This window comes from Kwoniella bestiolae, chromosome 3, assembly GCF_000512585.2.
Source record: "Kwoniella bestiolae CBS 10118 chromosome 3, complete sequence".
NCBI classification, from domain to species: Eukaryota; Fungi; Basidiomycota; class Tremellomycetes; order Tremellales; family Cryptococcaceae; genus Kwoniella; species Kwoniella bestiolae.
The window spans coordinates 1,503,677-1,529,858 of record NC_089243.1 but is presented as its reverse complement, the minus strand read 5'-3'; the positions used below and the strand labels follow the sequence as shown (position 1 = coordinate 1,529,858).

Below are 26,182 nucleotides of genomic sequence, written 5' to 3'. Positions count from 1 at the left end.
GCTCGCCCATCACAAGGACCAGACAGCGCTTCTTTGATGTCCGGATGACCTTGCGCAAATAGGATGCGAATATCCTTTCACCGCCGTTGACTGCCGCCTCGAAGCGAATGGTGCCAACATCCTCCCAAGCGAGAGATGCGTCATCCCCGAGCTCACCTAGCACGACATACACACACAATTCCCATGGAACGAGCCCTCTTTTTGGAAATCCTCAGGTCGAATCAAAATGTACATTATCCGTTTCTCTCTTTCCCTTCTTCCTAGCTTTGTGGACATCTCTTTTTGGTTGGGTTTTCTTTTCATGCCGAGTATAGTCTTTCCCCCTCCCTTGAGGATATATAGTGAGAAAACGTATATTGTGACGGCTATTCGTGCAAAATGTTATTTTATCTGATGGTAGCTATGATTGATGAATGCAGGGGTATAACTACGTTTGTGCTTGGGTGGTTCGTGGAATGGGTCGATTTGTCATGTTCTGCACTCGTTATATATTTGACGCGTCGGAAGTAAATGCCTTCACTCATGTTACGCGTCTCAAGTCGACTTTCGAATGAAATTGACAAATTGGTGTCAAGACATACTCTTATGAACAGTATATGTTGATATACATCATCATCCCTACCTAGTCACCTATCCCCCGCAATGTCCCACCCAACAACCTTCATCATCTCCCCCTCCCCCTCCGTCTCCCCCCTCCCTCGCTCACCGTCCCTATCCCTCCTCCCCTTCTCGCTCGGCCCCAACTCGACCCCCTACAGCACAACCACCGCGCCAACATCGTCATACTTCAAACCTCGTCCCACCCCCGATGGGAAGAGTACCCACGCTTCGTTTAGGGGAAGGACGGTGGTAGGGCAATACGTGGATATACCCAAGGGATGGAGGGGGGTCATCCTTTCTACGGGAAAACGACCGGATAGAGGGGGTTTATTGGATATCTCGTCTGGCTCTGGCTCTACGTCGAAGGAGGAAGGAAGTACGACCAAGGGCGAGAATGGAGATGTGGATATGGAGGAAGGGACAAGCCTTAGAAGGACGACTCGTCAGTTACCCAGTAGACGAAGGGGAACAGGCCAGGTGGCGTTGTCAAAACCTCGGACCAGTAATAGATCGCAGGTGAACCAGAGTAAGAAACGCTTCAGGCTGGACTCGGACGACGAAGACCAGGAGGGAGAACAGGAAGAGGAAGAGCACCTAGGAGCAAGAATAACGAGAACACCAAGTAAACGTGCGAAAACAGCTTATACTACCCCTCAGAAACGCTCCGGGGATATACCTATACCAGATATAATTGTACAAGAGGCCACTCCGCTGAAATACCCTCTACCGACACCTAAGAAACGGCTGAATCAACGGAGATCTTCGCCCTCGCCTGTGCCTATGCCGAAAGTGACGGAGAGTATGGAGTTGGTAGAGGAGCAGATCAAGGTGGATGATGAGGTGGCCAAGAGTGAGGGAGAGGACGAGTCGCAGACATCCCATATCATCAACCAAGATACCTCGACCTCGACTTTTGCGGATGATTCAGACTCGGACGATAAGATACAAGTAAAAGAAGAAGAAGATCTCATACCCTCCCCTTCTACCGAGGATGATCCGCCTGCTTTTGATGTAAACCCCGACTCCGAACCCAATATCAAGATTGAAACCGAGACCAATACTCAACTTCATCAAGAAGACGAAATCCCAACTGACACAACCTATGGACCCCTGAGAATACTCCGACCTACATCAACATTTGAAGGGTTCATGCTTTACACGCCTGATGATCCTTTGATCGGGTTCAGGGCCGACGAGCTAAACGAAGGCGAAGACCAAAAGCAGAATGGTGGTGGTATGACATTTAAGGAGGAGCAAAACGAGGAAGAACAGAAACCTGTCGATCCGTCTGGAGACTCGGACTCCACGATACAAGTTAGGAAATCATGGTGGAGAGCTGGCGGAGCAGGCGAGGGAGGGGACGAGTTTGTCAGAGGGTTGGGTGAGTGGTTGGGTTTGGTTGAAGTTGTGAGTTCTGGTTCAGGTTTTGGTCTTGAGTCTTGGGCATCTCGAGCTAGGAAGGGAAATGCTGATCATATCGTTCACTGAGTAGTTGAACGAACCTGTCTATCTTGAGGGCCTAGAAGAAGGAGAGGACGAAGAGACGATGAGTAAGGAGTAAAGAACAAGGTGAACTGGGCTTCGACCTTCGTATGGGATACACCTTGGTCCACCTATCCACAAGTCATCCTTGATTGTTCACTTTACACATCATCTCTTTACGAGTATAATGGGCAGACCACCGGATTGGAGGTCTGACCAATCTTCCGCATTTCTTCGAATCAGTAGGATACATCGTAAGACTAATTTTACACACATGCTTGATATGCAACATGCACTGAAATTGCGCGAAATTGCAGATAGGTTTTGCATATTTGATATTTTGATATCGTACGTATAGTCACAGTGAGACAAGCCCAAAAGCAAACGCAACGAAAGTCCAAAATTGATCGATCGAAATGTCATATCATATGGAACGAAACAACAAAAACAAAATACAACAAACAAGCAATCTATGAACCGATAACTGATAATGCACATGCTCATAATCCCACCCCATCCCATCGCATCCATCTCTTAATGTCCATTTCTAATCTTGTCTTACACTCACCCACCCTCCTGGAAATACCCTTCAAACATCGATTCATGCCTCAACATACTCTCCTTGACCACCCCATGCACATGTAGGAACAGCCGTGGGTACCTCGACGTGAAGTAATGTAAGAATCCATTTGGCAAGGAGCCGAGATGACGTTTGACTGAGGGCTCGAGATCCTGGTAGTGATGTTTCTACGGCGGCAATATTGTCAGCTTGGCTCTGCATCGTAACCTCAATCCAACTCCATATCTCAATAGACTGCGTTTCTCTTCCGTCCCTTCGTCATCCCGTCCTCGCCCACCTCATCGCGCCAAAAAGAACCTCGACCCACCTTATTCCTCATAGCCCTCAACAGATCCCTAACACTCCCACCCTTATACTTCCTATACTTCCCCAGATTATTCGTAAACGTCTTGTCCAATTTCGAGTACCAATCCTTCCCCACCACATCACTAGCGTTGGTTTCTAGAAGCACCAGCGTAGATTCCGGAGGATCATTCTCCATAATTTCGAATCTGTCTGATGCGTCGCATAGGAACGAGAGCCGTTTCCCTGCTGTCCAGAAGAATGGGTGGATCAGGCATTCCGAGGTGTCCGGTCTGTAGTTGAGATATCAGCATATACCCTTTATCTACTTGACATTTACATTGATCTTGATAATGTAAGAGAAACACTTAACCCACCTAGACCCAGGTTCCATACTCAGCAACCTCCCGATCAACTCCCTAGCTTCCACACCTTCTTCACCCAACACATCCAGATCCCCTATATTCACCATATCCCCTTTAACGATATTACTCTCCCGGTTGTACGTCTCCCCATAAGGATGCTGACCAGACATCAATACCCAAAAGTACAGACATCCAAGCGCGAACAGATCAACAGCCTTGGTCAACCTGTTATTCTTATCCCGTTCTTTCTCTTCGGAACTCAGGGGTACATCATCGAGCAATGAATGGGTGGAAGAGGAGGATGAGGAGAAAGTAGAGTTGGGATCGAAGGTCACTCCTTCGTTTAACTTTACTTGACCCCTTATACATTCTGGTGCTCGCCATCCCAGGGACCCAGCGAGGTTGTTCGCGGTAGGTGCAAAGGACGATTGACCCTGGTCCAGACGTCGGGCGAGACCAAAATCGGAGACCAGCATTCGCAAAGCTCCATCTTTACCCCTTGACACGAGCACGTTCCTATATTTGGCTCATCACATTAGTTCCATCTCTGCTCAGTGATCGTCCGTTTACTCACTGAGGCTTGATATCCCGATGAATAATCTTCATCCCATGTAGATGCTTCACCCCCGCCGTGATCTGCGTCAAAGCCTTCTTCCTGTCTAGCGAAGATGCCAGCTCTAAATGTTTGTCGGGCGTTTCGATCAGGTCTGCCAGGGAAGCCTGACATAGGTCCAGCGCGATATACAGGAAATTGTCTCGTTTCTCTTGACAATAGTCTAAAATATACAAGTCAGCTTGGGCTGTAGCTAATACGCAAGAGACAGCTTACAGCGTATCACATTAGGATGATCGTCACTGGCCTGTAACAGTTTGACCTCCTGACTTGCCAGCCTCGTGAAATCGCTTAATAGCCGCTTGACAGCTACGGGCCTTCCTCCCCATGTACCTTTCAACACAACTGTCCCATGTGATCCAAAGCCTGCGTGAACAGATCAATCAGCTTACTGCCACACGAACAGCGTTTGAGCTCACCTATTATCGTATCAGATATCGACAACCTCTCTTTGTCCTCCTGATCCAGGAGATCGGTCGAGGACATCTCCCTCGGTAAATCAGGTAAAGGCTTCTCGTCGTCCTTCTTCGGCGAGACGCCCGACCCATCATCCTCATCGTCCTCGCCACCCTCCTCGAGGATCGCAGCTGACGAGTCTCGACGCTTCTTCTTTCCCCTCACTCGCCTTCTTGTGGACTTCTTCTTGGGTGTGGGTGTATCTTCGCTCTCCACTGGAGGAGCCGAGGTAGTCGGGACACCAATCTCATCAAGCTTCTCCTCCACTCTAGCTGAAGTAACTTCCTCCCGCGGCGGCGTAATAAGCAGAGGAGTCTTCTCATCCGCAGGCGAAGTGCTTTGTTTGACCCTCGGCGATCTTGCGAATTGCGTCAATGCAATCCCGCAGATTATAAGCAACGTCCCTATCGTGCTCAGGATCCACCAGAACCATCCACGACGAGGGATATCCCTCTCTCGGATATTTGACATGGGCAAAGTGGATTGTTGAGCCAAGACCAACGCTCGATCTTCGGAAGGCGGGTCGATCAGATAAGGTAAGAGCTGATCCTTCTCTGGTAAATCCTCTGTTAATAGGAACGAACCATTGGTCAGACTACCCGGTCGGGGGGGAGGCGCAAAGTTGATGAGAGGGTAGGCGGAGGATGAAAGGGCGTATAGTAATGGTTTGCGTTTGTCACCGGTGCTGGTGCCGGATATTGGTTCGGAGGTGTTCTCGGAAGGAGGGAGAGTGAGTTGTAAGGGGATTGAACCGATATAGGTGGATTGGGGTTTCTTGGCGATATCGATGAAATGTTGGTACGGTCTAGAAGTCGGTGGGAATAATGTGGGAAGGTGAGGTGGGGGTTGAGGGACGAGGATGGGGTTGGCTGAAGGTGAGTCGAGGGGCAGCAGGACATCGTAGACGGCGATGCTAAAATGACAACGTCAGTACGACCCTTCCAATTGTGTTCCACCAATACTGCTCACCCAATACTGTTCAACCTCGTCACCCACTTCACACCCTTCTCATTCTCCACCCCCACGGCATCACCATCATACGCCAACTCGACTCTCGTCCTCTTCTCGCCTCCATCTCCCCAACCTTGCTCTGCCAGACCATTCTTCACCCAGTAATCCGCCAGGGGTCTATCATAGCTGTTGGGCGTGTACGTCGAGTACGTGATCTCCTGCGCGCCCGCATTTCTCTTAGCCTCCGCGGCAGTCTGGTACATTGTCGAAGTGGACGTCGAGGGTGAAAGGCCGCCATAGGACGAAGCGATAGGAGGTGAATGGATGGTCAATTTGTAATCCGTTCTTCCTACGAATAACAGATCCCTGTTCGATCTGCTCTTCCCTTCCAAGTCATCCAACAGCTCTTCATTCTCACATACACAGTGTGAATGGTTCGTCCCGAACGAGTTAAAACAATCTAACTGCTGCCCCGTACGCAGATCCAACGTCAGGAGCGAAGTATGCTTGGAACCTGTGAAGATCCTACTGGGTGAATGTGGGAACGTGAACGGCGAAAGCTCGATACTGTTGCACATCATTGTATCAGCTATATTCCCATCAGCCTAAGACCCAAAACTCACAGCTGCTCCACTGAAAGGGGTAGTTTCCTGATTTTAGGCGTCTGCCCTTCCTTTGTCTCGGTTGAACTAGTCATACCCTCCCCATTCTCATCCTCGAAAACGTACAGACTCCCACTCAGCGGTTCGACAATGTACTCCTCGTCATTCCCCTTTCCCCGTACCCCACCTCCGACGAGCGGTTCCACCCCGTCTTTCAAGGACCACTTGACTTTACCCGTTTCCCTCTCCACGGCGTGCAGTGCCCCATCAATCGTTGAGATGATCACGAAGGGGAGGACATCGTGGTCTAGTTCGAGTGGTGGTTGAGGCGGTGAGTATCGTTTGTTGGAGGTAGTGGAGGTGTATTGAGGTAGCGCTACCAACGCTGCTGGCTCGGGTGCGCCGTGTGTGTTGATGGGTGATAGGAGGATGAGCGGTAGGAGTAGTGCCAGGAGGTGCGAAGTCACCAGAGCGGTGGATATCATCTTTTATTGTTGTAGCTTTTGTTCCATTGACCGATTTAACAAGTACCGAGTGGGGATTGGTGCAAGAGCTGTGTAGTGACCATTTGATCGACTATACGGATTGCCCTTGCGAAAAGGTGGGTGATGTGTGCTTTAGATGTCAATGCTACGAACGACTTTCTTTACGGATCTGCAGGAGTGAGAGTGGGATGATTTAGCGTGATCTTTGAATTAGGTGACTGACTTGGATACGTTGGTAGTGGTATATGAATGGTAGTTTATGATTGATGATGTATAGCTAGCTAAATGATAAATGGAGAAAGAAAGTTCAAGATGAATTACAAGTACGAGGTGTGATTTGATGGGTAAGTTAGAGAACAAAAGCGAAATATCAGAGGATTACAAGAGTACAAGCCGAATTACAATTCCAATTACAAATCTCATGTCCTAGATTTCTCAGGGTTGTAATACTCGTTAGTCATACAGCTTAGACTCACTCTGGACCTTTTCACTACCAGTGCGATGACGGTGATGTCCGCTTTGTATATGTCGTGGAATAAAGTTCAAGGGTATATATTGTATATATGCTAAAGTGTAATTCCCTGTTCCGTCCAACGTAATAAAATAGATGAATAGATTCAACGATATAACACGCGTTGAACTGAAAGAAAGGAATACATAGACACAAATCATTCATCATTCATCATTCATCATATCATCCTTCATCAACCTGACACCTCTTCCCCCTTGGATACCCTTCAACACAGCTCAGCCTCAGAGCAGTTGATTTCCCAGCTCAAAGCTCACCCCACAATGTCAGGCAAAAAAGGAAGCCCACTGTTACCTTCTCACAACGGCGGTTCACCGAGGGCATCAGGATCACCACTCTCCAGTCCAGGTGTGTACCCGCCTCATGGACAGGGATCAGAACCCATGAGAAGGACTGGGTCTGGAGGGTCGAGGAGCGATAAAGGAGATTACTTCGGGAGTAGCAGTGGTAATGACATGGAAAAGCATCACGGCCTGGTATGTTCATTCTTGACCTCTGAAAGCAGACTTGGTTCTATCGCCGAGCTGATGGTATACCCCTCAACGAAATAGTACGAAGGTGTCAAGCAGCAAGTGGAGATCACACCGAATCTGTCTGAACAGAAGACCAACAAGAAGACCATGAGTCCTGCTTTCATCAGTTAGTTGAACTGGCATTTTGTGGTATCGATCCGGCTTGACTGACCAATGTTGATTGTAGTACCGATATGGATTGCTTTGTCTTCTGCTGTTATCCTGTACAACAGTACGTCAGCCTATACTCCCACTCTCGTGGGACCCCTACTGCTCTGGTCATGATATTGATATACGAGGTTTGATTTTGTAGAATACCTCTACAGTAATCTCAACTATCCATATGTGAGTTCCAGTCATACACGTGCATGGCTTGGTTCGTCTTGCTAAATCCAATTCTTATCTATCTCGGTGTAGCCAATTTTCATGTGAGTGTGCGACCATTGGGAAAGGGGCCTTGTGCTGGAGATAGCCAGTCTTATAGCTGAAGAACAATGTAATCAGAACATCATATCATCTCGGATGCGCTGTGAGTTGACCTTTCAATCGTCTCTCTTTCGCATAGAAGATCATGCTGACTCGATTGAAATAGGCATTGGGAACTCGTATCCTCCGAGCCACTACCAACTTGATGGATGGCTTAGACAAGATAGAAATGACTGTACGTATACTTCACACACATACACAGGGCGAGCTGACTTTACTCATACGTAGCGAGAATTATACCTCAAATCGATCTTACCTATCGGTGTGCTCTTCTCGGGATCACTGATACTTAGTAATACAGCTTATCTCACGTAAGTGACCAGCTGCATCGGTCAACATGAAGTGCCTATGAGCTAATATATGGACATCAGGCTGAGCGTATCGTTCATCCAGATGCTCAAGGTATGTTCGGTCTTTCCAATAACAGCAAATGCGGGAAGCGGACCCCAAGTCTGTGCAGCTGACGGCCATTGCGCACAGGCATTCACGCCAGTCGCCATCTTACTCATCTCAGCAATCTTCAAGCTCCAAGTCCTTACCTCTCGACTGGTCATGATCGTCTTGCTCATCTCTACAGGCTGCGCTTTAGGTCAGTTGGGACGAGATCGAATATCACGCCGAGATTCCAGCTGATCAAGAGTCCTTTGAGTAGCTGCATATGGAGAACTACACTTCCAGATGTTCGGCTTCCTCTGTCAGGTCAGCGCTGTAGCTGTGAGTGGTTTCCATTCTACTTAGAATACCATCTTGAAAACGTCGGAACTTTCGCTAATCTCCGGTTGGACAGTTCGAATCTTCGTGAGTTGGTGTAATCGGGCGAAACTCCACTCCAATGCTGACTCATTGGAACGCAGACGACTGGTCATGATCCAGATACTCTTGCAAGGACTCAAGATGGATCCGTTGTGTTCGTTACACTACTACGCTCCCGTGAGTCTCCACTTGATCCTCTGTAACTCTTACATCGGACCGCAAGAATACAGGAAGTATGCTCATGCGATCCACGCAATAGGTATGCGCAATAATCAACGCATGTTTTCTTCCCTTCACTGAGGGCCTGGCTCCCTTCAGAGAGTACATGCGAATAGGACCCCTCATCATGATCTCCAATGCTGCCGTGGCATTTGGGCTGAACGTTGCTGCTGTCTTTTTGATCGGTGCGGCGGGAGGGTTGGTCTTGACTTTGGCGGGGGTATTCAAGGTATGCGCATGGGACGTTCCGTCTGAGTGTGTAGATGTGAAGCTGATGGAATGTTGTCACTTGCGAACAGGATATCCTGTTGATAAGCAGTAGTGTCATCTTCTTTGGAAGTCCTATCACCTCGATCCAAATATTCGGTGAGTCACCACAGACAGTTCTCAAGTATAATGGTTATGCCGGCTTATCAATTCGCATGTCTAGGTTACTCGCTCGCTTTGGGAGGTATGGTAGCGTACAAAACGGCTAGCAAGTGATCCATTGGTGGTATCTTCTGGCACCACGCACTCAAAAGGACATTCGATTCAATATCCACTGGCTCAAGAAGGAAACATTCTATCGACGATCTGAAATGAAGAATACACAATTGGGAATAAGCTGTACGATACATTCCCGGAGATATGCTGATGATGCAGTATAAGAGAAAGGAAACGAAGTGGATCTGATGCTAGATATTCCATGGAGAGATAAAAAGCTTGTAATATAGAGATATAGAAATATAACATCTGAATTTGCATACATCTACTTGAGTAGCTATCTATACCATCATGAAACGTACATACACAATCATAGATTGAGCTATCAAGAACGCAAGAAAAGAAAGATACGTCGTTGCAATTACCCAATAGGTACCTCCCCGATACATCAGGTCCTAATGCCTAGGGAGCGGTACCACCTCGAATCCACATGATCACCGTCAATATCCTATAAAGTACATCCGACAACACCGCCAACAAACCGGAGGCGAGAAGAATGATCGCGCACGTATCGACAAGCCACGGCTGACTAAGTGTATACAACGTTCGGATAAGCTCGTTTTGGCGGTAGGAGTGAATGTACGATGCGATAGTGGCTTGCGGGGTGTAGAGGTAGATGGAAAGGGGGATGAGGAAGGAGAGGATTAGGATGGGTCTGCTGGGTGGGGGGGACATCCTGAACAATGGTGGATATATCTATATCTTTTCGATGCGATGCGAAGGTCGCCTGGTAGATCGGGTTGTTAGTTATCCATTTCGCCAGTGAGATGAATTGATCAAGACTGACTGGTTGGCTGACTTATGGGCGAGAGTTGATTTATTCGAGTTCTTAGAGTAAATCACTCGACACCTGTCCTACACCAAGATCCGGCTCGTTCTCAGTTGGGATAAGGCGATTTGCCTTGCAGGTGGTGTGGATGCATCTTGCCTCGTTCATCCTGAGCATTCATCTCTCTTGAACTCGGTGAGTGTTTTTCTCCTATCAGCGGATTACGATATCACGTGATCACGGAGATTGAGCTCGATCGCCAAACAAGATTAACTGAGCGTTTGCTGGTCGGTGATTCGATATCTTACTCTCAGCTAGTTGCTCTGTATAGACTTGGCGATGTTGTTCCCAGTAAACAGCATGTTACAATCAATACCTCAGCTTGAAGGACAGCGGCCCTCGGCCCCCTCACTCATCTGTCAAATGCACGGACGCTCAGTCAGAACCACCGTCACAGGTAACGAAACGACGTATCTTAGTCAGCAGTCAGCACTTCTCACAACACAATCCATCTGACAATCCTTCCTGATTTAAATTCGTACCCAGCAAGGGATACATTCACACCTCTAGAACAATCTGTAAATATGTATTGATATCGAAAGGATCTCCTCGGACAACCCCTCCTTTCTCAAATTCTCCCACACATCCCTTTGTCCTTCCCAATCCAGCTGGATGGCTTCTCCTACTGATGGTCGTGAGAACGATTTTCTGTGTATACTGATCGGAGAAAGGCAAAAGGGGTGAGATGTAATGTGGTATTTCAAAGGGGTTGTGTTAGGAGGACAAAGAAAGAAAGCTTTGTAGATGGATTGGGATTGCGGAAAGTTATGGACGGGCTGATTGTGTGAGTACGAGTGTGAGAGGGTACCGCTGCTTACACAGGACTCACTTGGTATCTCGATACTCACATTGTTCATTCTCAAGCCTGAATTATCCTCTGGTCAAGGTTGCTTCGCTCATTATTCTACCTCCAACGTAGTCACTGTTCCACTGGACTGATGTCGCTTCTCCCATCTCCCCTCTGATCACAACTCCCCTCCCTTTTATCCAGCTCACATCACACTCACCGGTAGATCCGTCATTCAGCAGCAGCCATCCAGAACAGTAGACCAGACTCCCCCTGAAACCATAAGATAGCCTCACTCATCGATCTCCACATCCACGCAATCCGACCAAAGAGACCTGAAGCCACCACGCATAACGCAGGAACATCATCAAAACGGTCATAGCACTTCAAAATGGCTTGTACACCCTCCCCGATCTCAACGATATTCTCCACATCGACGTGAGTCCAGTCACTGACATCTACAAGACCTAAGCTGATCCACCTCTCTCCCCAACACAGCTCCCTCATACCCAGTACCATCACCTCATCTTCGGCCGTCCTAATCACCCCGTCAGCTAGCATATCAACATGGCTCGTCACTTCCTGCTCTACCCCTCCGGTGGTACCTCAACCTACAGATAGTGCTACGACCTCCTCTACTGTCGCGTCCTCCACAAGCGACACAGCCAGCAGTGCTACCAGTGCCACCGACAGTAGTGGTAGTATCAGCGACAGTGTGATAAGCTTCGGTATGACCTCGATAACTACGACGGACACTGGAAGTCCGACCACTTCTGCGCCTGATTCACCTACCTCGCCTGTAGGACAGCTGCAAGAGGAAACAACTCTAGCAGTGTTGAACGGTCAGACCTTATCTTCAGATGAGACTCAATCGTTGCTTGTTGGTATGGGTTCTCACTCGGCCATAGCACCAGGATCACGACGGAGATCAAACCATCGTGATCTGGTTGAAAAACGACAAGAGAACTGTCAGACTATCACTTCTACATCTACTATCCCTGCTGTACCTACTACCTCTTGGTCTCTTATTTACAGTACGACCGACTCGACTAGCTTGGTGGAAATCCCGGTGGAGACTGTCATGGGAGGATGTGAAAGTACAAGCGTGACTTCTGGTAAGTCCCGTGTCCAAACCCTGTACGATATATCTTCAGACTTGACTATAGCTTAGCTTATACTGTCCGGGTACAGCCTTCACCACTAAGCAGGTCCCAAGCTTCACGACTGATCCTCCACTCTCCCCAAACTTTACACCAACCACGACTAGCTCAGCAGTAGCCGAGACGATATCTTTGACAAGTAGTACCACGGAAGCAACAAGTACGTCAATTTTGCCAAGCTCTTCGATCCCAGTCACCCAGCCACCACCCACATTACCCCCATCTACCTCTGTCCCAACCACATTTTCCACCATCGCGGATACGTCGTCCTCGTCCTCGTCGACATCTCTCGATCCGATCTTGTCAGCTGTATTCACTGGCCCTGCACTGACGACTGAATCAGCGCAATCTACCAGCACCGACCCATTGCCACCCATCACCTCCGATGCAATTCCCGCTGCGTTACCCACTGATAGCGACACCCCAGCCCAAGTAGAAGATGTTCAGACTACCTCCTCACCAGAACCAGAGTTACAAACCATCTCCCCATCATCCATCCCCGATGACGCCGAAACGTCCTCCACGAAGGTAGTCATCCCAGGTGTAGCAGGACTCCAAACCTCCTCATCAAGGACGAGCAACGCCCCTACACTGGCATCGCAAAATTCCAAGCCCACCTTGGGACATGATTCCTCGACCTCTTCCTCAGGAGGTCAAGAGGCCGAAGGAGATTCATCAGAGGGTTCAAACAAGGGGACAGCCATTGGAGCTGTGATAGGTGGGATATTTGCTTTGGTAGCATTGATAGTGGCTATCCTGTTCTTCATACGGTTCTGGAAGAAACGACAGAGAGCCGAGAGGACCGCTTCGTTAAGGGCGAGCTGGTTTTATGGCGAGAAGATTCTGAATCACGATGATGGGAGTGAGAATGAAGTAAGTACTGCCGGACGCATCACCTTTCACCTTTGGTCATATTTTGGGAATTGACAGCCGGAGCGGAGACCCGATACTGATGTACTGGATAAACTCACCGCAGAAACGTCGCTCAGCACCAGTACCACCTAACGCCCCATCCACCCGCCCATCTCTTCAACCTATCAGTCGATTCTCTGCACCATCTTTCGCATCCCGCTCAGAAGGTCTTGGTGCCCTCCTCGCTCGTCCACTCAAGAACCTACGTAGGGACTCGTCACCCCTGATAAAACCTCTCAAACTAGTCTCTGGAGATCCGAACGAAGATTCTCGCCAAAACGAGAATAATGGTATACTAGCCAAGCTCGCTTACCCCTTTAGAGCCATCCCACTGCCCTCCGCTGGAGGTATATCAGAGACATTCAAGAATATACCAGGCTTCAGACCTCGTCAATCATTCACCGTGAAATCTCGGAACATCTCGTCGCCCCAGCCTGTAGATCCCGAACTGGCGTCTGGCACAAACAACGGGATCTTCGAATCGTCAAAGCTCTTACCTATTTTCTCGAAATTCCGATCCATCAGACAATCCTTCAAGCGATCGTCTGTCCTTTCTAGGGATATGAAGTACGTCAGACAATCTCAAGTGCAAGGACAAGGTAAATATGCCTGGGCAGATAAGTACCCGGATGAAAAGCCCGTACCTGTCATAGTGGGTGAGGCATGGAGCGAAAGACACTCCGAATCGGATCATCCAGTCAAAGTCAACTTTATGCAACCTCCCCCTCCGTCAGCTACAGGTTCCTCGTCCAAACATGGATCGATGAACTCGGATAGTCCGTACCCGACTATTCATCCCGGAACGACCCATACCAACATGAATTATGGGATCGGGGTTGGGATTGGAACGGCAGTCAGTCCAGATCTGGAGATGGAGTATAGTAAACCCACGCACGTACAATTACGACATCTCACCTGGGGATCTTCCTACGCTCCGCCGAGAACTTCCATACTGAGTGCCAATGGGATGACAATTCACGGAGCGATGGAACCTTCCGAAGATGGAAATTCGATCTACTCCAGGACATCCATGTCGCACGGTCATGGAAGTAACAACCTACATCGGAGCGGTACGATGAAATCTACATTTAGCGATTCATCAAATAACCTCATGCCTCCCAGATCATCGATAAGCCATGGATCGGGTAATGTTCCTTCCCCTCCGCCTATTGGAACGGGACCGTTCCCTCGAGCATTGTTTAGTCCCTTGTCAGCTGGATCTAATGGCTCGAGGGCATCATTCGGCGTCAGCGGATTACCTCCTCTACCCGAAGATGGAGACCGAGGGATGGACGATAAACAGCTGAAAGATCTGAGGAGGATTACAAGGTCGACTCAGCATTCGTCGGGTATATGGGAGTATTCTGCTTATGTCGATGCGAATTCCCAGAGGAGTAGTAATAATACTGAACCGATTGCTCAAGTTCAAGTTCAAGGGATGAAGAGAACAAGTAATGGACAATCATCCCTTCATGGTTCAGCTTCTAGTCCAATGGGAATCTTGAAATCTACCTCGTCGTATTCGCCATTACCACCTACGATGATCTATCCCAACTCCGGCTCCAACTCGCCTATACCAATATACGCACCCACCTCTGCTCCTTCCCTTGGGGATGTACCGTATAATGGGATGAGTAGCGTGCCCGAACCTAAACGGATGAGTTATGCTGGATCTATGCTCCGTCATTCCAGCTTACCCCCCGCCGACACCCATTCATTGCATTTACCTTTGCCCCCTCACGGCCACCCACAACGAAGCTTCACCTCTCCAATCCCATCTCATACGATGTTATCTCCCCATTCGGCAGGAGAAGGAGACAGAATCACCAAAGCATGGTACGATAAACCCCTCTGGGACAACAACAACTCACAGCACGGGTTGAACCCTACTTCAATATTGTTACCGCCCCGTTCGGCGGGACAAGCACCCGATTACACATACATGCATTCGCAGAAGAGCGGGAATAGCGTGTACAGTAAAGGTGATAGGGCGAGTAGGAAGTCTGTCAAGTCTGTTAAGAGTGTTAGGTGGGAGGATGAAGATGATTTGGAAGCTAGGGCTCTGTGAGCTTGTGAGGTGGGATATGTACGGCGTCTTGGGTGAGGATGAAGCATCAAGCAGGATCTGTGGTCTCGGCTGAATTGATCGTCAGATACTTTGCGATTTGACGTGTATATGATATTTGGTAGTTTGTTCAATAGTAAGGTAAGTAGAATTTATTGGTACTCGGGGTTCGATTATTCTGGTTGTTCCATATGGACTATATTTTGTTTGATCATCACTAGTCTAGTCAAAGTCTCATGGTCATATGGAATGAAAGAACTGTTTAATGCATGTTATTCATAATAAGCAGGAAAAAAACTAACGACAACATGCCATGCTTAACTTTCATAGTTGGTAGGGTACTTCAAATGATACAAAAGCGAAAAGAAGAAAAATACAACTTATCTCAAGCCAAAGCATACCTCACATCTCTCCATGCCGTATACCCATTCCCACCATGCTCCTTCCTTGAGAACTACCAAAGAAAGCCTCACAATACATCCTTGCCCACGCTAAACACACTAACCCATCTCCTCTTCCTCCTCGCCCTCCGATCCATCATGTCCCAATTCCTGTGCGACCCCGCCAATCCCATAAACAGCTTCCATCCTCCTCCGTCTCATCAGTTCCGCTTCGCTCACATCCCCTACCTTTTGGGGTACGAACCCGGCAGCAGCCAATGCGGGTGACGCGGCTCTTGCTCCAGCAACAGCAGCAGCCACGAGGGAGTTCTTAGGTTTCTCCTGAGAGGTCGAGGTGGCAGGGGTACCAGAACCGGTCGTAGCTGGTGCGGATATTATTGACCCCGGTCTTTCAAGGGAAGAAGAGCGTAATGGTTGACCATAGACGTTATGTGGTGGTGGGATTGGGACCCTGTTGGTACTGCTATTTGAACGTGTCTTTCCAGAACCGGAACCGAAGAACGCAAATGCCCCTGAGCCTCTCTTGTTCTCATCGTAAGGTAGATTCTTCAATGACAATGGCGGAGTCTTGACCAGCATTGCCTCTCCAGAAGAACCAGTCTCGTCCACATCGAATTTGGGCATCGAGCTAGATCTGTGCAGATCCAATCGCTCTTTGGAGGGTCGTCGAGGAACAGGATGGAATTTTGATGGTGGAGGTAATTTCCTTTTGACAGTTTTCTCCTTCGCCGATTTAGGAGTGAACGTCACGAGATTATCTTCAGGTACATCATCTTCGTCTTCTGAATTGACGTTTCGCCCGAAATAGGATGTCCCCAGATCTGCATTTCCCAATGGAGTCGACGAAGGTGATTTCTGATAGTTGCTCGAGGGTTTAACATGGGTCAAGGTAGGTGGCATCAAGTGATCTTCAGGGACCATTATAGCTCTTTCTTCAGCTTGGAGTGATTGTTTAGCAGCAGCATGAGCAGCAGCGACTTCTTCCATATCCCTTTGTCTCTCTTGGAATCGGATGAAGGACTCATCAATCCAGTCTGCCATTTCTATCAAAACGGGATCTACCTCTCTCATGAGCGACGACATCTGCATGAAACCATGTCCCCATCCTTCGATTATACGAAGCTGTACCCAATCGTCATCTGATTCCCTCAGGATGGGATCGGGCAACTCGTCGACAGGGGGTTTCGTCTTGCCGGTTGACATTTGCAAGTATTCGCCGTATTTTGCTGATCTTCCACGAGCGGTGTATTCAGCTTGGGATCGACGAGCTTTCTTAGCTTCTCGGATTTTACCGGCAAAGATGACTGTATCGTCCACGAAGGGATCACGTTCGCCGCATATCAGGTAGACTGGAGGGAAATGTGCAAGAAGATGTGGTGGTGAAAGGATCGGGGAGATATAGTAATTCGTTTCGAAATCTGGATTTCGTCTAGGTCCGACATATAAGATTGCCATTGCTCGCATCTGCCAAGACACAGTCAGAATTACGGTGCTGTGTGCGGTGAGGGAGATGCTACTCACCATACTAGGAGATATAATTCGGTCCTGGAAATATCCCACTCTACTAGTCATAGTAAGCCTAGTACCGATGGGCAACTTCTTTCTCTTCTTCGCGACGATTTCATCCACATTGTCTTCCCCTTGCTGAATCGGATCAGGCGTTTCGACAGGAGCAGGCGATTCCACTGGACTAAAGATAAACTTCTTCTCCTCTGCCGGTGTTTTGACTCTGTCCGCTAGAGATCTTTCAGCTTCAGGTCGATAATCAGGTTTGACCGTGTCCTGATCTTCATCGTCCTCTTCCTCCTCAGATACATTTTCGTCTTCTTCATCCTTGTTCTCTCCTGCTAACCATCCTACAACTTTCGCTGACATGCTTCTCGGCAGATCTTTGATTCTCATAGAAGGTGTGGCAGGATTGCTTTTCGCTCCATTACCATTAGGTCTCTTCTCTTCCATTGGACTCATTATATTGGGCAATTTCCCAGAAATGGTCTGCGCCCAGCTCTTCCGTCTTTGTCTACTTGACTTTCGTCTTCCGCTATCTATATCATTTACCACGCTCAGGGGCGACTTGTGCCGCATATGATCTTTGCCATGTACCAAGCCTGGGATCTGGGTCTCGGACTGTTCGGTACGTAGCACACGCAGGTTGGTAGGCGACATCCAAGAAGTGAAGTTGAAATCTAAAGCTGGGTAGGCGAGGATCATCGATACGGGTGTGGGTATGCCTGTTGGATGTTCAAGAATACGAAGCATGATCGTGGCGCATATGTTACCGCCGCTAGAATCGCATAAAACTATTAGCTTACTCTTCTTTGCGTTGAGAAACAAAGCTAACTTACGCCGAATCGCCAGTCAATACAATACCCAATTTACCACTTTGTATACCTATACATCGTCCCTGAGTCTCCATGAGCGTTCGATACGCGTCGAAACCTTCCTCGATCGCCCATGGGAATGGATCTAAAATCCTATTGTCAGTCATATCGATTCAAGAAAGGATCATTTGGCATGATGACTCACATTCAGGTGCTTTCCCATAATCCACTCCCAAAACGGGTTTACCAGTCCTCTTCGCCCAAGTCCGTAATCGTTCCTCATGACATTCCGGACCCATAGCTATGAATCCTCCTCCGGGGTAGTCGACCACCAGCTCTTGAGCTGCAGCTAGCTCGGCATCCGTACCGTTGAAGAATAACATTGCTTTTACCGAAGGGAGGTTCGCTCGGGATGAGGTCGGTGGGCGGGGGATGGTGAGATGTCGAATGATGGGTAGACGAGGTCGGTGAAAGGTCGTCAGAAGTCGGACCTGAAGTACGAGTCAGCTGAACCCACTCGTAGATACTGTAGGAATATTCGAACGCAAACTCACATAAGGGTTCATAGTTTTCTCCCAAGTCACCCTGAGCATCTCAACGGAACATACAGCTCTGAAACGTCGTAGCTATGATGGAAGATCTAGGTCTCAGCTCAACTCATGGAATGACAGACGGAATGGGACCAAAAGACATACCACTTCGTCACCCTCTGTAGCCCATACGAGGTAATACCCTGTGAACAGCATGCTACATATATCTTTCAACCATTTAGGCCGTATTGACATGGCTGAAGCGAATCCAGCATCGAAAGCTGTGTTGACATATGTTGCACGATAGTAAGAGCGTGTGTACTATTGGTTATTGGTATAGGTGCATCAGTTCCAATTCATGCTGCCGACGATTAAAGGACTGAAGTGACTTACCAAGCGTGCTAGCGGTTCAGGTGCTAGTGAAGTATCGAAATATCAGCTGTTGATGCCTTTCAGTGCCCCTCGAGACCGGCAGCTTACCTCCTAGCCCTAGTAGGTCATCTAGATGCCTCAAAGCATATACCAAAGTCAGAGTGCCCAAAACCAACTGATACGGTGTGAAATGTTCTATCCCCACCAAGTCAGCTCGGAGGTCATTGACAAGATGAAGTAGATACGACCCACTCAAACGCTCATTGACATTCCCAATCCACCTGACCATCCTTCTCCCAACAATCTTGACCCATATCCTAGCCAACCATGCTCTCTGTTCTCTCGTTCCTCTCCCGCCGACCCTCTGACTTGTCGATGGACCTATCGCGGAAGCTGTGAGACTAGGTCGAGGTGCTCCATCGCCTTTGTAAAGCCTCCAAATCCAGAAGAAGAGAACGAGGAATATCTGAGTACGTCGAAGGGTAGGGGAGGGTCGTCCGAGGATGTGGTCTATCATCGTTGCTGCGACGAGGGGAGGAGCTGACTAATTAGCGATAGATGCACAGGCATGGCGATAGAATCGAACTTTGTGAGTCTGAGTCACTCACCAGCTGTCAGCTACGAGCACGATATCAAGCGGTAATTAATCTGTACAGTTCTGTTTCGACAATCTAGCCTATCCGGTCGAATGGGATTACCATCCTCCCGGTCTGCAATACAGCCTGACTCGTGTTGATGTATCCTCTTAGTCCGATGTAAGCTTTGGAAGATGTACTGCAATTCGCGTATCTTTGGTGATCAAAATTGGCGGCGAGCTTTATACAACACTCCTTTCTCTACGAGTAGTTGACGTTGTTGAACCCAGACTTATCCTACTAGCCAAGCTGAGATAGCTCGATTTGACTGCCCCGAATCTATCTCGTGGTTTGGTAGCTCTCGTCTTTGACTGTCGGTTGATGATGATGTATACAAGCTATGCAAATATCCTTGATGTACTGATTGAGTTTAGAGCTATTGAGCCATTTTTCACTTTTATTGGTGACAAGATCAAACATCCATCTATCTGGCAACTGGCACCGGTTATCACATAAGTGGTTTATCCATAATGCGATGTATTACCCGATTAGGAAGGTGATTCCGGTTGTTCAGTTAATCGATCACTGCCATCATCAAGACACGTTCATGTGCGTCTATTTGCAGTGACTCTTGATTATATCATCTCAACATTCCATATCTGACTATCACATCATCTCTGTTCTGTAGCATTCCCACTACGACCGTACCGAGGACTATGACCAAAGATAAATCCGAACCGCGCCACGTAGCCGTCTCGCTCGTCTACTCCCCTCAGACGCGTAGATTGTTGATGGTGACCAGCAGGGCTCATCCGGGCTTATGGATATGTGAGCTTGATCCTATCCATGAAAATCATCAAATATCAGGGGGAGCTGACGATGGGTGGATGAGGTAGTTCCAAAAGGTGGGATTGAGGAGGGGGAGTCGTCGGGTCAAGCGGCAGTAAGGGAATCATGGGAGGAAGGTAGGTCAAGCGATACCAGATATCCCTCGGATGATACTGTACAAGGGAGCTGGGCTGATATGCTTCGTCATTGTCAAAGCTGGAACTCCACCTTCATTACCTGCTCCTGAAGACGCCGAAAGATTGATGATGCTCGCCTTACCGTCCAAAAAGAAGAAAGGTTCTGTATGGCACGTACATGTATTGGAAGTGAACGAAGATGTGGTGGAATGTATAGAACAGTGGTATGTTACATCAGCACCTTCAACTCAACTATCCAACACAACGGAAAACTGGAATGCTGAGCTTCGAATTGAATATTCAGGCCAGAATCCCACGAGCGGAAACGCAAGTGGTTCATTCCCTCCGAATGCCTATCGAATATCCAAGAATGGTCAAAAGTCCCTTCAACCTCTTCGGACGATAATCACCTGGAAAGCCCAGTTGAGATAGATCATGATGAGAAGGTCGAAAAGAGCAAACAGCAGCAGAAGAAAGAGAGGAAAGCAGGTGCGATGGAAATGGCTTTGAGGCAGTTTATGGAGTCTAGAGGGGAGAGCTTGGGCAAGTAGGGCTGATCTACATGGAAAGAAGCGGGTATCAAGGTATCATGATTTATAAATATCCTCAAGACTCGACAGGGAATCACTACTGGCGTTGTACAAGAGAACGGCCAATGGACGCTGCGCCGTCAGCTGGTCAATTTAGGTGTTGTAAGAGAGCTGCGAGTGAAACGACCACTCTCCATGGCAAATTCGTATAATTCATTCGTGTGTCATCTATAGTTACACATCTTCAAGTAACGATATATAATGATGTGGAGATTGGTCTCGCTGCCACAACAATGGTTTATCGTAAAAAGAAGTATAATACCTGAAATGATATGCTACAGTATAGTGCCCAAAATACGTTATCTTGTCAGTTCCATTCCCAATCCAAAGGATGGGAGTGATGAAATTGTCGGCATCTGAACCCTTAACGATCTACCCGAGCACATCATTTAGCGCTCCAGTAACAATATCCCGATAAAAGGAATCAGACCCAACTCACCACTCCCGATCCATCTCATTTCATCTCAGCTTATCCCCTATCCGTCAATCCTTCCACATACTCGTCCCAAGTATACCCACCCCTCCTCATCCCCTCTTTCGTCCCCTCATATTCCTCCCACCACCACCCATGCGTCACGGCATCTGCCCTCCCCTCGTCCCTCCCCACATCCCCATCTTTCACATCCGCATAATCGCCCGCATCGACTCTATACACCTTGCCCGTCCTCTTCCTCTCCTCGGGGGTATTCCTTTCCGGACGGACCTTCCAAGGTTTCTTACAGATATAATGCAGATTACGAACTTCCTCATCGGTATAAAAGTTGCCATGCCAATACCTCATAGTTTTGATGGCGTTGTATATCCATGGAATACTTATCCACCGTCCTCTGAAAATGTCCGCAAATAGATCTTGGTCGGGAAAGGACCATTCTTTGATCCTCGCTTGATCTGCTGAGGCGGTACTTTCCACGAGAGAGTGGATGCGCTGTAGTAGGTGGGAAGAGGGGGTGAGGACTACGAGGCCTGAATTGAGGAGGGAGTGGGTGCCTGTTGGTTGGGCTGGAATGGGGGAGTGGATGGCGCTGGGTCCGTGAGAGGGGGTGAATCCGCAGTTCTCTCTGGTCCTGCAAGAGGATCAGCTTCTACGTACCGGTCTTGTATACCCATGTATGCAGGGTATGTGCTAGAATCATATAGACAGTGAGGTAAGGTTGAGGATCGGGTTATTGTAGAAAGCATCACTGACCACTCTGATGGTGCCCATGCCGATTTATCCAAATTACATATACAAGCGAAAGTAGCGGCTACCTGATCGGGTTTGAGGGGGATATTGAACAGCTCGTCCATGTTTTGTCGGAGCATCATATCGCCATCTATGAGGCATACTCTCTGACCGTGTATCATGCGGAGGTATCATCATCAGGTCGGTTCATCGACCAGGGAAGTGTAGGAATGGCAAAGAAAGAAAGGGAGGACAGAACATCTCATCAGCTTTCATCTCTCTTCCACATCGTATCGTACAGTTGGGACAGACCCACATCATAATCATCAAACCCAAAAACCGCCGCCTTCGTCCAAGTATCCACGAACCTCTCAGCGATCAAGTGGATTTCTCCTCTAGGTATCAAAGGCTGTACGACCCTCACTTCCAGCCCATACCCCTCTAAAGCCCTGATAGCGTCCAGTGGTAATGAGGGATTAACAGCAACGATCAGGGGATATTTCGAGTGGTACTTCCTCAGTGTATAGGCTAGGACGAGGATACCGGGGAGATAGGAGGGAGTGGATAGGAGGAATACGACCCATGCGCATTTTTTGGGTGCGGGGTGGGAGATGTATTCTAGTGGGTTGAGGGATAGACCTGTCATTGTAGATCTATCGAATCGTCAGACTACCACTAAGATGATGATGGATACATCAAGTGGGTATAGTATCCAAACATCTTTACCTCGAAAATGATTTGGTATTAATCGCCCTGCCTAGCTGTGCTTTGCTTACTGAATCATCGTTCCCTTCCCATTTCCCATCTGGATTACCTACTACACTACGAGTAAATGCACTGCAACTGGTCAGATCGGATATTTTGTAACCCGATCATATCAATGAGATAACCGGGCATCACCGATCTACAATCTACCGTAGATCTCGATCCAACCTGTTATGACCCGTGAACAGTCATCACCCTAAACGTGAAATGTGACGAAGCAAAGAATGCAGACGCCAGTGACATGACGTGACAGCTTGCTTACTACGAATAGCAAAGAACCCAAACGTCGACGACTGCGATGTGCGAGTCGCTTCGGATCAGATCAGATGACATCGTTGGGAAGAGATCTCATGCCATTCCTTGACGTAAAAACGGGCATTGGCAGGCACGGATAGGCGTAGACCCAGACCTCACACGTAAATCATTTGTACTCATGAAGACACTTCCATGCGGTTCATCATTTATAACTGGTACTCATATGTAGCCGTTATCTGCCGTCGGGGTAGCGGTCTTCGGGATGTCGGACAGCTCTTCAACGAGGTCATGGATTGACGTAATGGCCCACAGCCTGTCTGCGAGCCAGTCACTCTCACTCTTTTAATTGTAGGAACGTTAGTGATAATGAGCATATGTAGGTTGGTTTGGTAGTGGCTGGGTCGGATCCAATAGCAAAATACACTGGCAGATGCATTCCTTGTTATGAACAAAGTAGATCACCTCTCACGACAATCAATCCCTTCCGTATCAAACCAGAATACCAGGGTTTAATTTACTCTCCAATATCACTCCTATCATCCATCAAAACTTCATCTTCGACATCGCCTCGCTCTCTCCTCGAAAGTTCCCTCTCCCATCCCTTCCTTGACATCTGTCCACAGAGGGAGGTTCGCCCCTCTTTGTATTTAGCTTTGATCAGTGTGAAAGTGATGAGAAGCCAGTAAAACATGTATGTTGAGCTGCGATACAATCTGGCATTAGCATATGCTCCCTCCTCACAAAAACCCAAACAAATACTCACATAGTCCAAACAGTCCCCGTGTTGTTCCACCCCACAACAGCCTGAGCAAGCTGCGCGAAATTATCCCCCGAACCAGGTTCGGGATCCCACCAAGTCAGATGCCATATGTTCCCCTGAACCCTGTACGAACCGGGTCCGTTGCCCGCTTCTGCGGCAGCTGTGCCGACGTATGAGATGAAGTATTGGCGTTCGAACGCGTAGGCTGCTCGAGAAGCTAGGCCCGCACCGATCATGAAGAGGAGGAGAGAGGAGAATTGGACGAATTTGGTTAGTGATAATGGAGTAGTGGAGGAGAACAGGAGGTAGGCTGGGTCAAACACATGGGAATTAGTAGTGACCTTACTTCTCTCAGTTTGGTACTCAATGATGTACAGATAAGGGATATTCCTACTAACCAATCAACCCTCCTACAATCAGCCCACCCAACCCACCTCCAGCAACCGCACTCCCCTTCTCACTCAACCCTATTCCCCCTAGAAAAACGATCCCCTCCAAACCCTCTCTGAGCACAGTGATGAATGGTAATCCAAACAAAATGGCCGTAGCTTTATTCGCGCGTTTGTGCCTATTGCCATGCCTGTGCGGATGGGTGTGTTCGGGGTCTGACTCGGAGTGGGAATGGTATGCTGAGAGAAGCTTGAGACGCCATTTGACTTGCGCGTGTGGGAGTCGAAGGAAGGCTAGGGACATTACGAGGATTCTACGACACAGAAATCAGTATATAATATAAGGTATGACAAGGTTGAGTGGAAGTAATGAGATTATTGTGAGGGGCACAGAGAGACAGACCCACAAAATCGAAGCTAATGCACAGAAACCACCTTCCCATAGGTTCTCTGCGTCCTGCCATAGATCGTGGGTGTAGGTGTAGAACTGAACGTACAATAAATATCAGCATGATCTAGTCACATATCGTGGATATAAAGGGGACTCAATGCATGCAGGAGAGTCACTCACAACATATAGGAAAATCGCCCCAATAGCCATAGCTACCGTCCCACCCAGAATTGCCCCACTCCAAATCTGCACCTTCATCTTTCTCACAACCTTATCCTTCTCCTCCGAGATCTCCTCCACTTCTTCCATATCATCTTGATCTATCGCCTCCGTCTCGGCGACTTCTCCCCTTTCGTTCGCATGTACAGTTAAGAGCGATTGGGTCTCTGGGGAAGTCCCGTATGTACCTGTTCCATTCTGTCTTGAGAGTAATTCCTGAGACGATCTCGCCGAATCTTCTGATTGTCGGATGTTCTGGCCCGCGCCTGAATGAGAAGGGCGACGAGATGAGGAGAGAGGGAGGGAGAGAGGCTCGACGATTGAGGGGACGATTTGAGAGATGAAGCCTAGTAGGACGGCGACTGATCGAGGTATCAGCTTGCAATACAAAGCTTGTGGGTAAGGTACGATGTCAGTAGCTCACTGATTATGCCCGCTTCGAGGGATTCACGAAGTAGGATGAAGAACGCTACGGGCTGATTGTTCGACAGATCAATTAACATCGATGTCCATCTTCTCCTATACAGGAGTTAGCGAAGGCAAAGGAGACGTACGGAAAAATAATCTGTTAATGCCATTTTGTCTGCGATTAATCTATATCATCATACGATTTTGTTTTCCAACCCTCCGTATATGTTTCTGTATATCGTTGAGATGTTCACCTAGACCTAGTTGAAGATAGGTACGATGTCTTGTGATGAAAAATGACTTTTGTTATCAGATAAGTAAAATTTAAAAGCCTCATCGACACCATCTGAAAAGCCAAGAAATCTCTCATGCTCTCTCATTCATGTCTTCGATGTCGATGATCCGATCCCGGCCGAAGACTCAGGAAGAAAGGCGCCTGGCGGCGATATCCGAAGAGTCAGTAGTCGGTGGCATCAGCTTGACCAGTCAAGCTGCCACTCTTTATCCTGAATAGGTAATTTGTTTTAAGTTATTTATACATGATATCTCGATCAACCCTCCATCTTTGATGATATCTTACCTCGGCGATGTGAGCTCATGAGAATACTACCAAAAAACGTGGATGACCGAGGACTAAAATGGGTAAATTGGGTAACCAATGAGCCAGGCACCTGCACTCGTATGGTTGCATATGGTCCGTGGTAGTATTATTGTGTAAGGTATGTGATATGCATGCATGCATATGGTGCTAACGTTGTATGTACTCCAATTTGATACTCTGATTAGCGTACTAACCTGAGGACTAGTCCACTCAACTCGAGTCAACTAGTCAACTCCGCATTTCATCCAGGTCCCAAGCGGTCATCTGTTGCCTCTTTGCCGAAAACACAAAAACGACAACACAGCGTTTTAAATTCATTCCGTTCAT

General features: G+C 48.1%; 8 protein-coding genes across 8 annotated transcripts; 4 read left to right on the top strand and 4 right to left on the bottom strand.

Annotated features, from left to right (window-relative positions):
- Positions 1 to 642: 642 nt before the first annotated feature.
- Positions 643 to 2,161, top strand: I302_105241 (uncharacterized protein; the record flags this gene model as incomplete). Its single annotated transcript, XM_019195108.1, has 2 exons — positions 643 to 2,007; positions 2,093 to 2,161. The coding sequence occupies 2 exons, from the start codon at positions 643 to 645 to the stop codon at positions 2,159 to 2,161; spliced, it is 1,434 nt and encodes a 477-aa protein (XP_019042821.1).
- A 485-nt stretch (positions 2,162 to 2,646) lies between these two features.
- I302_105240 (uncharacterized protein) lies at positions 2,647 to 6,416 on the bottom strand (the record flags this gene model as incomplete). Its single annotated transcript, XM_019195107.1, has 8 exons — positions 2,647 to 2,829; positions 2,970 to 3,237; positions 3,322 to 3,825; positions 3,884 to 4,085; positions 4,139 to 4,288; positions 4,342 to 5,291; positions 5,348 to 5,896; positions 5,953 to 6,416. The coding sequence occupies 8 exons, from the start codon at positions 6,414 to 6,416 to the stop codon at positions 2,647 to 2,649; spliced, it is 3,270 nt and encodes a 1,089-aa protein (XP_019042820.1).
- A 792-nt stretch (positions 6,417 to 7,208) lies between these two features.
- I302_105239 (uncharacterized protein) lies at positions 7,209 to 9,398 on the top strand (the record flags this gene model as incomplete). Its single annotated transcript, XM_019195106.1, has 16 exons — positions 7,209 to 7,421; positions 7,497 to 7,584; positions 7,645 to 7,689; positions 7,771 to 7,802; positions 7,875 to 7,885; positions 7,962 to 7,986; positions 8,050 to 8,118; positions 8,172 to 8,254; positions 8,315 to 8,345; positions 8,424 to 8,532; positions 8,596 to 8,657; positions 8,731 to 8,741; positions 8,798 to 8,873; positions 8,956 to 9,144; positions 9,215 to 9,281; positions 9,346 to 9,398. The coding sequence occupies 16 exons, from the start codon at positions 7,209 to 7,211 to the stop codon at positions 9,396 to 9,398; spliced, it is 1,164 nt and encodes a 387-aa protein (XP_019042819.1).
- A 2,007-nt stretch (positions 9,399 to 11,405) lies between these two features.
- Positions 11,406 to 15,154, top strand: I302_105238 (uncharacterized protein; the record flags this gene model as incomplete). The annotated part of the gene is made up of 4 exons (XM_019195105.1): positions 11,406 to 11,452; positions 11,513 to 12,129; positions 12,206 to 13,047; positions 13,151 to 15,154. 4 exons carry the CDS (start codon positions 11,406 to 11,408, stop codon positions 15,152 to 15,154), a joined length of 3,510 nt encoding a protein of 1,169 aa, XP_019042818.1.
- A 497-nt stretch (positions 15,155 to 15,651) lies between these two features.
- On the bottom strand, positions 15,652 to 19,292 carry I302_105237 (uncharacterized protein; the record flags this gene model as incomplete). Its single annotated transcript, XM_019195104.1, has 9 exons — positions 15,652 to 17,016; positions 17,074 to 17,836; positions 17,898 to 18,018; positions 18,079 to 18,364; positions 18,428 to 18,499; positions 18,569 to 18,724; positions 18,797 to 18,819; positions 18,884 to 18,970; positions 19,028 to 19,292. 9 exons carry the CDS (start codon positions 19,290 to 19,292, stop codon positions 15,652 to 15,654), a joined length of 3,138 nt encoding a protein of 1,045 aa, XP_019042817.1.
- Positions 19,293 to 20,066: 774 nt separating this feature from the next.
- On the top strand, positions 20,067 to 20,866 carry I302_105236 (uncharacterized protein; the record flags this gene model as incomplete). Its single annotated transcript, XM_019195103.1, has 4 exons — positions 20,067 to 20,178; positions 20,247 to 20,315; positions 20,395 to 20,539; positions 20,620 to 20,866. 4 exons carry the CDS (start codon positions 20,067 to 20,069, stop codon positions 20,864 to 20,866), a joined length of 573 nt encoding a protein of 190 aa, XP_019042816.1.
- Positions 20,867 to 21,374: 508 nt separating this feature from the next.
- Positions 21,375 to 22,713, bottom strand: I302_105235 (uncharacterized protein; the record flags this gene model as incomplete). The annotated part of the gene is made up of 3 exons (XM_019195102.1): positions 21,375 to 21,969; positions 22,092 to 22,234; positions 22,384 to 22,713. 3 exons carry the CDS (start codon positions 22,711 to 22,713, stop codon positions 21,375 to 21,377), a joined length of 1,068 nt encoding a protein of 355 aa, XP_019042815.1.
- Positions 22,714 to 23,601: 888 nt separating this feature from the next.
- On the bottom strand, positions 23,602 to 25,424 carry I302_105234 (uncharacterized protein; the record flags this gene model as incomplete). The annotated part of the gene is made up of 7 exons (XM_019195101.1): positions 23,602 to 23,788; positions 23,851 to 24,157; positions 24,246 to 24,550; positions 24,644 to 24,723; positions 24,808 to 25,208; positions 25,271 to 25,322; positions 25,401 to 25,424. 7 exons carry the CDS (start codon positions 25,422 to 25,424, stop codon positions 23,602 to 23,604), a joined length of 1,356 nt encoding a protein of 451 aa, XP_019042814.1.
- Between the last annotated feature and the right edge of the window lie 758 nt (positions 25,425 to 26,182).